Raw genomic sequence first — 12842 nt, 5'->3', positions numbered from 1 at the left:
AGGTTTGGCACATTCACTCAGTCTGCCCAGCTGTGTGGTTGTTCTTTCCTTCCCTCTGAAGTGTCTTCACAAACCATACAAGAGCTGCCCAAGATGGGAGAGACGTGCAGCAAAACACCGGGAAGAACTTACAAGGAGGAGAGAGAGGTTGGGGGATTGGGGTAAGGCAAGAGAAGGAGAGAAGGATATTGGAGAGATAAGCAAGTGAGGTCAGTGCATGCTTTAGGAACATGACAAGGTATATTACATGTTCTGTAAATCAGGAACTGAAACATTTTTATGTTATAACAGGAAGGAGAGGTGATGTTGCATAAAGTCAATGTTCAGGGATAGGATGTCCCCAAGCTCCTTGCTGCTCTGTTCAAACCCAAGGTCAAGCCCAAGGCCAGATACATCCTGAGAATCTGGAGTGGAAAATAACAAGTATGTTTCCGTGGAGCCCATCTTTGTTAGATTCATCAGCCAAGTTCTGTCAGTGGTGTGAAGGAGTTGTTTTATTGTTCACATTCAGGAATGAATAGGAATAAAAGTACAGGGCTCTGAAGAGAGGAGTAGGTAGTGGGACCAGCTGAATTGCTCAAATGGTCAAATAGCCTCCTTTGGTGATATAATGCGAGCTTGCCTCTGTTAATGATTATCTTAAATGCCAACTGTGGAGTTTCTGACAATATTAACAGTTTTGTATATCAAGGTTGCTCTTCTCAAATGTTTAATACATGTTGAAGTCTTAGCTTATCTAAACTTGGTACTGCCAAGAAAGTAATTACAGGGATAGGTTGAGTGAGGTAATCATTTGAGATCCACTTCCTTTTTCAACTTGCACCTAACCTTCCGTTAACAGTGGGCTTAGCTCGCAGTTTCTGATGTTTATTGTGGCAATGCAAAGCAGCTCTTTGTGCACTGTTAACTCCAGATACTGATCCTCACAGTGAACAATACTGCCTGTGAGGCTGCACGCTACGTTTTGCATCTTCCCCTCTCTGCCTGCATCTAATTATAATGTTACATTTGCTTAATGAAACTAAATGGCGTGTCAAAGTTGAATCCCTGAATTTGCACATGACCACTCTGTTGGAAGTTTGTTGAAAGTGTAGTTACATTGCTTTTAAACTGTTTGAATTGTGGGGAATACTCCATAGTGAGGTACCCCCCAATGAGCAGTGACGATATCTGTCCTTCAGGCCAAACAGGTCAATGTTTCAGCACAAATAAGAGTAATGTTAACAGGAAAGTAGGTTTCTGGAAAAGCTGCCACATTTACTGGTCTCCAGTTGCCTTGGGAATGTGGGATTTCACTGCAGTCCAGAGCTGAACATGGACTTGAACTGCTTTAATGAGAGCCAGCAACTTGACTCGGCACTGATAAAAGAGCAGCATTATACATTCAGGTCTGGATAGTGTGTGGCCCAAAGGGGACCGGGACAAGATCGAAGAGGTGCCACCGAAACTGCTTTGCTAGTGCAGTTGATGGACAGACTGTCCACTGTCAGGGGTCCTGAACGTAATGTCGACCAGCTTCCTGGGTGTTGTACATCCAAGTGAATGACAGCTCTTTTATCACATTCCTAAATGAGACCTTGCAGAAAATGGCAGAGGTTTAGAGGCAGTAAAGTAAGAACCATCTCTCAAAATACCCAGACTGTAGCAGTCCTTCTAATGGATTCCAGGAAGCTTCTAGTCAGTGATGAGATCTTCCATTTGCCCTTTCCTCAAAGCTGGCATGGTACTGGTGGTAATGTGGGCCAGGTTACAGAGACGAGTTGTCTGATGTTTACAGGGAAAAAGATGCCGTGTCCACTAACCACTGACACTCTGCAAGCATTCATTCTAGAGTTGTGATCAGACCTGAATGCAGTCCAATGGTTCACCAATGAGCCATGACCCATGCACTCCATCCAAAAAGGAAGCTCATCATTAAAGCAAAAAAGTGGTTGAACTAAGAATATACCTGGTCAATGTGAATGACCTTTGAGAATTCTACAGGTCACGTATATTCTGAATTACCATGAGCTCAATCCTAAGCCTGGAGTCGAAAGTAGGTCAGAATGTTTATGGATTGAACCAACAATGCACTTTTGTGGAACATCACTTAAACCTGTGGAATATCACTTAAATCTTTTGCGTGCTTATAAGGCCCAGTCACAGGTCCACCTTCAGCTGCCAATCAGGATGAATACCTGATGTCAAATTTAGATTGAAAGAAGGACTGCCCCAATGTGCGTAATCAAATTTCAGTAAAATAAATATCTGAATCACGTATTTTTATGCCAATGTCCCAAATTTTAGATTTTGTATTCACTGCCTTTATTCTAATCACTTTTGCTGGCCTTTCCTGCCTTCCATGCTTGAATTTATAAGACACCTGTAAATGGCATGGTTAAGAACCTTTTAAAGGATAACTCTTTGCTCCATGAAGGAGCACTAAGGACTCAAGGTATCTCAAGGGACTTGGGCTAATAAATGGCAGATGGAGTTCAATCCAGATCAGTGTTAACTGATGTATTTTGGGAGCACTAATGTGACTAGGATCTTCACCATAAATGGGAGGATAGAGAGAATTGAAGAACAAAGAGATCCTGGAGTATAAGAGCAGATCCTTGAAGGTGGCAGCCCAAGTAAATAACATGGCTAAAGCTTATAGGATATTGGCCTTTGTTAATCAAGATAGTGAATACTAAAGCAGGGAGATTATCTTCAACTTCACAAAATTATGATTAGATGCAGTTCTGGGAACCACCCTTAAAGTGGCTGCAGAGGAGATTCACCAGAATATTGCACGAGGAATGATTCAGTTATGAGGTCAGATTGGAGAAGTTGGGTCTCGTCTCCTAGAAGTTGAGAGGGGATGTGACGCAACTTTATAAAATAGCAGTGTATAAATAGGGTAGACAACAGGAAAAGTTCTCCCACATGGAGAAAATGAGACAGCATAGATCTAGGATAATCAGAAAGACAGTCAGAGCGAACGTAAGTGACCCTTTTTCATCCAGGAACCGGTGAGTACCTAGAAAACACTGCTCGAGAAACTGTTGAAGCTGAATTGCTGACATCATTAAGAAAGTTTCTAAGTATGGGTTTAGGCATAGAAGGGTCTAGGCCGAATACTGGGAAATGGGATTGGGTGCACCCTGCTGAGCTTGTATGTGGTGCAACAAATTGCCTGTTTCTGTGCTACATTACGCTGCAATTAATGTTGCATCTGAAAGAATGTTTCTGCAGCAAGGCATCGATGAACACTGTGAGTCAGCCAAAATCTTTGAGCTCGATCATCCACATATTTGAACTATGACTTTTCAAATTGGCAAGCATCTCTGATCAGACCATTTCGAACCGGGTATAAGAATTTCCTTTGGAATGTAACCAGGCAAGGTCTGACACCATGCATCGTGAGCCAACATTAGCTCAAAAGAATAGGTTTTAAAACCTCTTAAAGGAGGAAAGAGATGTGGAGAGCTTTGAAAAGAAAGGGCTTCGAGAGATTGCAGTTCCTGCAATCTGGAGGTTCAAATATATGTTGAAGTTCAGCAGGTGGAGCAGCATCTGTAGAAGGAAAGGGATTATCAATGCTTCAGGCCGAAACCCTGCATCAGAGCTGTAAGAAACTCAGACTTTAATATCTGACTATCAATGAGGGCAGTGAGGAGGAAGGCCAATTAAACACCAAAGTTCCGAGTTGAAGTTTGGATTTTTGAAACGGTTGAAGGAAAATATTGAGTAGGTCAGGGATACAGACATGAAATGACTCTAATCCCATGATCAGAATATTTTTAGTTTGTATCCTGTTTCAACAGCTACTGGAACAATCAAAAACATTTTCAATCGGTCTTATGTAAAGCTGAAAACATAACTATCCAGACAGCAGGTGTGAAATTTATGCAGAGAGAAAATGTCTATAATCTCGCTACTCTGAGAAAGCTGTTTTATCCAGTGCTGTGTCCACCAATGGGATAATTCAGGCTTCAATTGTCATGTGTGTAACACAAAAAAGCAGGAAATCATTTCCTCCTTGGCAAGATTATGAAACTCCGAGCAGAATACTGTTGCGTTTTCAGAAGTATGTGAGCTAGCTGTGTGTACGGTGTGTGATATAGGTGACTTAATTTTGAATATTCTCTTCCTAGGTGAGAGGGGCTATTCAAAGTGTGAAACTCTTAGACTCTTTTCAGACTGAGGGGAAGGGCTGGGAAGAGTGAGAGTTGAAGGCAAAGTAAGGAAAGCAAATAGATGGAGTTGAAATGTAGTTTTGGTCATGATGTATTTGAAAAGCAGATAGAGGTCTGACTTGTCTGAAAGTTGCCTCACAGGTAGATAGGGTAGTTAAGAAAGCTTATGGGGTGTTAGCTTTCATAAGTCGAGGGATAGAGTTTAAGAAACATGATGTAATGTTGCAGCTCTATAAAACTCTAGTTAGGCCACATTTGGAGTACTGTGTCCAGTTCTGGTCGCCTCAGTATAGGAAGGATGTGGAAGCATTGGAAAGGGTACAGAAGAGATTTACCAGGATGCTGCCTGGTTTAGAGAGTATGGACTATGATCAGAGATTAAGGGAGCTAGGGCTTTACTCTTTGGAGAGGAGGATGAGAGGAGAAATGATAGAGGTGTACAAGATATTAAGGGGAATAGACAGAGTGGACAGCCAGCACCTCTTCCCCAGGGCACCACTGCTCAGCACAAGAGGACATGGCTTTAAGGTAAGGGGAGGGAAGTTCAAGGGAGATATTAGAGGAAGGTTTTTCACTCAGAGAGTGGTTGGTGCGTGGAATGCACTGCCTGAGTCGGTGGTGGAGGCAGATACACTAGTGAAGTTTAAGAGACTACTAGACAGGTATATGGAGGAATTTAAAGTAGGGGGTTATATGGGAGGCAGGTTTTGAGGGTTGGCACAACATTGTGGGCCGAGGGGCCTGTACTGTGCTGTACTGTTCTATGTTCTAATATATTTCATTTTCACTGACCTTTCCATGTACCTAAGACACACATTACTCAGCTGTTTGCAATGTTGTGAAAGTTATTAACCTTCTGATCTCTCCTTTATTTCAAGCATGCTGGCTTATTATGAAGTGCTGAAGAAATTAATGGGTAAATGCATTCCATAATTTCTGCATCAAGTGTAAGAGGGAGGGAGCTTTGTGCATACACTTCCAGTAAATTCCCACCCTCACTCAGCCACTGTCTGACTCTCAGCTCCCCAAGTTGCTCATTGTATGCTATGTCCTGCTCAGAACTGTGGCTGATCCTGTCTGCAACCCCAGGCATTCCACTGAACCTTTGGTAGCTACAGCATCCCCCTCCTTGAATAAGATTCAGGTATTTCTGCAACTGTCACCCTTCATTTAACTGGCATGGAAGTTGGGGAGTATGCTCAGTACTTGCCAGCTGGGCCGTGCACGCAGGTGTTGGGAAGGTTCCTTTTTGCAGGCCAGCATGCAGCCAAGCCCATTCAAGATTGAGAGTGAGCCTCTTTGTAGTAGTTTGGGGGAATTAAAGAGCTGATTAAATGTCAGTGACCATCTTGACATTTGACAAAGGATCTTCTTCCTGAGCTCTCTTGTAAATGATTATAAATTATGCTTATTCCAGCCTCTCCTGGAACTGTGACTGTTTTCTTTTCTCTCACCCCCACCCCTTTGTAATTCAAGATGCTGGCAGAAGATGAACTGGTGACGTCCCAGCTAAGGAACTCGCTGCATGTTTTCAGTGCAATCAGTGGAACAGCCAGAGGCCACTCCGCCTTCCCCTCGACACTCTGACACCCACCACCAAGCAGAGGTGTTGCCCAATCTTAATGGATCCTTTCCTCGCAGAATGGAAAGCAGGGCTGGATTGTCAGGACAGTGTTGCATTTGAACTTGGCACTGCAGGACTTCAGACTCCTCCTGCACCGGCTACCCTACATCCTGATCACCCTCTCAGCCCTCCCTTGTAAGAAAAGTGCTCTTCAATCCACACACCCAGGCCTTACAGGACAGCGCGATGCCTTGCACTCTGAAGAGCCTCATCAGGACGTCTGTCTGCACTGGAGATTTACAGAACTGTGGATTTGAAAATGATTGATCGGGTTGGAACACCAGTCCCAAACCGAATACTTCAAGGTGGCCAATTCTTTTCCAAGTGTACAGTATAAAATAGAAATAGTATCTCACATCTGTATGCCGAATTGTCATCTCAAACTGTTGTGTATTTAATTTGTAACTGTGAGTAGCAACGCACTGCAATCTATAGTGTAAAAAAAAATCCTTAAATATATTCATTGTTTTATATACAGGATATTTCATATGGAGTTTACTTATTTTTCTGTGAAGGGAGTGATGCAAAGCTTTGTGACTGATTGAATAACAGTCCATTGAATGAATCCAAATGCCCTCTCAATCTTCCTTGGTGTTGATAGAAATTCTCCTTAGGTACTTTAATATCTCTGTAGGCTTTGGTCATAATTGAGGTTCTTGACTTGCTGGCAGAGAATGGCCAGGACAAAGTATACCTTGTGACCCACCGCTCACCAAAGTCCTTTGCCAGAGGAATTGCCCCTGTTCCCTTTGCCTCGTCAGAGGCTATTGAGTGAATGAGGAACTTGGCCATTATGCTGTCCCACTGACATGATCACATTCTCAGGAAGACTATTATAACAGTGTCAGATCTTCCTTCAAGAAAGGGAAGATCAGGATCTGAAGCTCTCAAATTGAAGAGAGGAGGTTTAAGCATCTGGATAGATTTAGGAAGAAGTGGGGGAACCCTGCTGTTTATTGAATAGTGCTATGGGGTCTTTAGTGTATACAGTACTTATAAGATTCAACAAGGCGGCACCTCCAGCAGTGTACTACTGAACTGCCCCAATCAAAGACTCCCAGTCCTCAGAGGTGTGATTGAATCTTTGAAATGTTGACAAAAAGCCAAAGCTAAGATTTAAATTCCTGTCTTATTTTTTGTGTTCTACCCTTTGTTTTCTCTTATTCTTATCAGCCTAGGAAGCTCTGTCTTCTCTGATTTGACAATGATTTATTGGCCATGGGCTAATGTAAGAGTGGTTGTCTGGGACTGATGTATAAACAGTGAAACCAACAGCAAATTGGTGCTAGGTGAATCTCAAGACAAAAGAACATTGATGTGTAAAAATGAAAGTGGTTCCAACTATTGGAGATTTTTAACAGTTACACAGTAGGTGAGGCGAGTCCAGTCTGCTTGTCTGTTGATAACTGAAGTCTTATCACTCACAGTTTAAATATTGATAAAAAGAACAGACAATATTGTAGGGTGAGAGGAATAGAGTGAATATCAAAATAGTAAGGAGTCCAGCACTGCATGTTCAATATGGAAAATCAAATGAAATCCTGAGGTAAACAAATGTTAGGACCCACAGCAACACATTTACCCTTTGATCTAGTTTTACCCCATTCTGAATCGCGGCTGCATTATCTGTCTCTCTACTATCTTACATGATATTCTTATCCAAACAAAGCTTCTCCATCTCAATCTTGCAAACCTATTTGGCTTCAAATACCTGTAACTATTTTGGAAAAGAAAGATGCAAAATTCTACCGCTTAACTCAGCTTCTAACAATGTGACCCTTGCTCAAGATACTTCCTTCTAAGGAAGCTATTTTTCTCCTTGTAATGTTTAAAGATTTAATTTAAGTACTGTTTAATTTCTTGGACCAATCCCATAAACTGGTAAATGCAAATCAAAAGCGTTCTAGAAATCTGAAAATGTCTCAGATTTGAAACATTGACTGTTTCTCTCTCCACGGGCGCTGCCTGACCTGCTGGTTGTTTCCAGCATTTTCTTTGTTTATTCCATAAACTGATACATAGGGGTCCAGTTGTGTATCTTTCGGGGATAAATTGATTTTCTCCGTCATCTATGTTCCTTTAGTGACAATGTTTGAGCAGTGATGCAGCTGTTAGTATTACCACCTCACAGCTTCAACAACCCGGATTCAATTCTGATGCCAGTTGCTGTCAGATTAGGGAGATGGCTTGGGCTGATGGGAACAGTGGAGGAATGAGATCTGATGTGTGGGTACAAAGTTCCTACAGGATTTGAAAAAGATCGCTTTAGACTTGATGCTTTTCTTGACTAGGGTATCTGAAAATGGAGGCAATCGAATCTTAAATTAAGGGTTAGATATTTGGAGCAGAGATTTGCCAAGATGATGGACTTCTCTATCCAAGAGTGCTGAGGAAGCTCTGTTGCTGAATGTACAGAGGTTGATGAATTTTTAGATCCTAAGGGAAAAATGTTTGGCAAGGAGAGTGTCATAAGGAACAAGATCAACCCTGTAAAAGGCCTAACATTGAGTACAAGAGTTGGGAACCCATTGCAAATGTTGGGACATCATTACAGCTGTACAAGACATAGGTATGACTACACTTGGAATACTTGTGAAATCTGATCCAGTCTTGATGCATCATCAAGATGATGAGAGGCATTGATTGTGGGGAAAGCCAGAGGCTTTTTCCCAGGGTTGAAATGGCTTATGTGACAGGGCATAGTTTTAAGGTGCTTGGAAGTAGGTATAGGAGGGATGTCGGAGGCTGGTTTTTCACACAGAGAGTGGTGGGTGCGTGGAATTCGCTGCTAGCAGCAGTGGTAGAGGTGGATACAATAGGGTCTTTTAAGAGACTCTTAGGTACATGGAGCTTAGAGAAAATGGAGGGCTATGAGGTAGAGAAATTCTAGGCATTTTCTAGAGTAGGTTACATGGTCAGCACAACGTTGTGAGGCGAAGAACCTATAATGAGCTGTAGATTTCTATATTCAACTGGGTAAAGGAATTCTGCTGTCACACCAGAATGGATACAGAAAAGATACCCAAGGGTGTTACTGAGACTGGAGGGATTGAGTGAGAAAGAGACAGGATAGGCTGGAGAGTGGTTTCCCATGGATTGTTCAAGTCTAAGGGGTTCCCAACCCGTTTTACGCCATGAACAAATACCATTAAGCTAGGAGGCTGTGGCCCCAGGTTGGGAACCCATGCCTTAGAGATTTATGAAACGATGAGGTATATAGGTAAGGTAATGATCACATCCTTTTGCCAAGGCTGGTAGAGCCTAAAACTAGAGAAACTTAAGATGAGAGGGAAAGATTTAAAGAGGATGCAAGGGGCAACAATTTCCTCACTGCAAGTTTCCAACATAGATGTGGCAGTCCATTTTCTTCACAAAGGATGAGAGGGGGAAGATTTGAAAGGCACCTGAAGGGGAAAGTTTTCCACACAGAGAGCGGTGTGTAAGTAAAATGGCCTGCCAGAGAAATGGATTAATGCAGGTACAACTCAGAGTTCAGGCTATATTTAGAAAGGTATGTAGATAGGTGGTGTTGTGGATAATAAAGCAGGTTTCCAAAGTTTGCAGAGAGATTTAGGCCAGTTAGAAGAGTGGGCTGAAAGATGGCAGATGGAATTTAATGCTGATGTGTGAGGTGCTACATTTTGGTAGGACTAATCAAAATAGGGCATACGTGGTAAATGGCAGGGCATTGAGCAATGCAGTAGAACAGAGTGATCTAGGAATAATGGTGCAAAGTTCCCTGAAGGTGGAATCTCATGTGGATAGGGTGATGATGAAGAAAGCTTTTGGTATGCTGGCCTTTATAAATCAGAGCATTGAGTTGGGATGTAATGTTAGAATTGTACAAGGCATTGGTGAGGCCAAATTTGGAGTATTGTATACAGTTCTGATCACCGAATTATAGGAAACATGTCAACAAAATACAGAGAAGATTTACTAGAATGTTACCTGGGTTTCAGCACCTAAGTTACAGGGAAAGGTTGAACAAGTTAGGTCTTTGTTCTTTGGAGCGTAGAAGGTTGAGGGGGGACTTGATAGAGGTATTTCAAATTATGTGGGGGATAGATAGAGTTGATGTGGATAGACTTTTTCCATTGAGAGTAGGGGAGATTCAAACAAGAGGACATGAGTTGAGAGTTAGGGGGCAAAAGTTTAGGGGTAACATGAGGGGGAACTTCTTTACTCAGAGAATGGTAGCTGTGTGGAACGAGCTTCCAGTAGAAGTGGTAGAGGCAGGTTCGATTTTGTCATTTAAAAAAAAATTGGATACGTATATGGATAGGAAAGGAATGGAGGGTTATGGGCTGAGTGCAGGTAGGTGGGACTAGGTGAGAGTAAGCATTCGGCACAGACTAGAAGGGCCGAGATGGCCTGTTTCCGTGCTGAAATTGTTATATGATTATATACACTTTATAGATAGGAAGGGTTTAGAGGGACATTGGCCAAATGCAGATATATGAAACTAACTCAAATAGACAAAATTTTCAGCATTGTTGAATTGGGGCAAAGATCCTGCTTCAATTCTATGACTTCATGTCTGATTCCTGGTTTTATTTCTTACACCCTGCTATGGAATTGAGTTTGCACTGTTCAAGTACCTGGCATCCTATCATTAGCACTTCCCCTCTTCCCCTTGTGAGGAATATTATTAGGATAATAGAGAACCTGGATACCTGCTCCAGACAATATCTCAATGCCAAAGATATTTGATGGTATGGTCATTCTGTCATGGGCATTTCAGAGGCCTGAGTCACTTATGATAGGAATGAAGGTCAGCAACTGTGTAAGGTGTTGTTCCTCTAGATTGTGCCAGATCTCATCCTGACAGGGAAGAAGAATTAATGGAAAGATATCCTGAAATTGGGCCTTGGCAGATGAAGGTACAGTCACTCTGGTGAAATGGTCATTGCATCATCTAGCACAGTAACAGGCCCTCTTTTCTGCTGTGCCCATGTTGACCATTAAGTACTTCTTTATACCAAACCCATTTTTAGCACTTGGTCAGTAGCCTTCTATATCTTGGTCTCTGCTTCCACCATCTTTTCAGACATGTCTTCCAGATTCCAACTGTACTCTGGGTGAAAGAAAAATTTCTTTCAGATCACCAATAAGCCTCTTACTTCATCAGTTTAAATGTACTCAGTGGTGAACAGGCTTTGCCTGTGATGGACTGGGCTGTGTCAACTACTTTCTGTAGTATTTATTTTCATTTTAAAATCTTTTTATTAATTATTATTGAAGATTAACAAAAAATACATTAAGTCAATATGTCATTATATACAATAAGGAATTAAATTAGCAAATAACTGATTAACAAAGCTAAGCAATATATCAATAATAATAAGAGAAAATAAAGTGTTAAGAATATTTTTTTTAAAGAAAAAGAAGGGAAAAAAGAACCCCTACTAATTTAAACAAACCCTACTAACTGAAAAAGAACAAACAAAAAAAACCCATTGGGAGCACAACCCCAGAGCTATACATCATACAAGCTTCCATTTTAAAAAAAAAAAACTTTCTGTAGTCTTTACCATTCCTGGGCACTCATGTTACCATACACCCCCATTCCCCACCTCTTCTCCCCCTTTAACCCCCCCGACACACCCCAAACCCCTCCCAACCCCTCCCTCCCTCCCTCCTCCTCTGTCTCCATCTCCACCACTCTATTTCATCCGTCCATTCAATGACCTGCAGTTCACAATGGTCCACATTCTCATCCCCCACACAGCTCCAGCAGGATTGTTTATACTGATTGCCAGCTGAACTTGTGAACTTTCATTTTCTTTATTCCTACTTTTATCTTTATGCCTTTACAGCTAATCTAATCATCAGCCATCGAACCTGTCAATTTTGGCTGGTTTCTTGTACTTCATATCGTACAAAAAAAAGACTTGATGTTCTAAAATCCTGCTTATATTTATCCTTTTCCAAGCCCCACACACCCATCTTTGCTTTATCATCTTCACTCTTCAAAGCATACGTGGAATTTACAACTTTTTTTTGCACTTCGCTGCTTGCTGCTGACACCTGTGAAAAGATGTACGAGTGCAAAGAACACTGACAGTCAAGAAGCAACATGATTACATGGTGATTCAGGAGAAGATTTCTTTGGTCATTGGATGTTTCATTAATTTATTTACCCATAGAACCTTAAATCACAGCTTTCAGAACCCCATTTGATATTTTCAGCTTTTGCTAAGTTGTTTCTTATTATCTTAATCATACATTGGATTTTCTCAATATAAATGAAATTTACTTCTACTTTATTCCCAATCATTTTGAGTTAAACCAAATAATGTAAAGCCATTTCAAGACACTGCATCGATATAACGCATCTTAAAACTCACCGCTTTGGAGTTGACCTGCTACCGATCACCGAGTGGGAGTACATGAAGGGAGCCATCTTTTCAATCAGATCTGCACTCAAGATTAACAAGACAGAACTTTGCAGCAGTTTTTCGGAGTTGGCTGCAACTAGTCACTGAGCGGGATTCATCAGAAAGAGCAAATAAAAATAACACGGTGTTTGGCCTGGGCTTTGGCCCATCAGGCTTGGACAAGGTAGAGTATCTGAAAAGTTTCTCTTTTTGATTTTAGCTCTTCATTCCTCATCTGTTTGGGCAGAGTGGTGCAGTGAGAACAGCTCCAGGACCACTGGTTTGTATGCTTTGTGGGATGTGGGACTTCTGAGAGACCTCCAGCCTCCTGGATAACCACATCTGCACCAGGTGCACTCAGCTGCAGCTCCTCAGACAACGTGTGAAGGAACTGCCAGCTCGGTGACCTTCAGCACATATGGGAGAATGAGGAGGGGATAGGTAGAAGCTACACCAGGGTAGTCACCCCTAGGTTGCAGGGGACAGGTAACTGGGTGACTGCCAGGAGAAGGAAGGGAAATGCACAGCCAATGCAGAGTCCACCTGTAGCTGCTCCCCTCAATAATAAGTACACCACTTCAGATACAGTTGAGAGGGATAACCTACTGGGGGGGGGGGGGGAGCCCCTCTGAGTCTGGTGCTGTGGCTCAGAAGGGAAGAGAGGTGAAGAGGACTGCA

General features: G+C 42.1%; 1 protein-coding gene across 1 annotated transcript in view; it reads left to right on the top strand.

Moving 5' to 3' along the window:
- The window catches only part of LOC140734545 (dedicator of cytokinesis protein 11-like), a 290183-nt gene extending 283916 nt beyond the window's left edge, over window positions 1–6267 (top strand). The window contains exon 53 of the mRNA XM_073058668.1: window positions 5640–6267. Coding sequence (XP_072914769.1) covers window positions 5640–5750 — 111 coding nt within the window. The 3' untranslated portion in view covers window positions 5751–6267. The remainder of the gene's footprint in view (window positions 1–5639) is intronic.
- The last annotated feature ends 6575 nt before the right edge of the window (window positions 6268–12842 follow it).

The sequence above is a fragment of the Hemitrygon akajei genome, chromosome 10 (assembly GCF_048418815.1).
Source record: "Hemitrygon akajei chromosome 10, sHemAka1.3, whole genome shotgun sequence".
Classification (NCBI taxonomy): domain Eukaryota; kingdom Metazoa; phylum Chordata; class Chondrichthyes; order Myliobatiformes; family Dasyatidae; genus Hemitrygon; species Hemitrygon akajei.
This window is presented reverse-complemented; position numbering and strand designations above follow the sequence as displayed.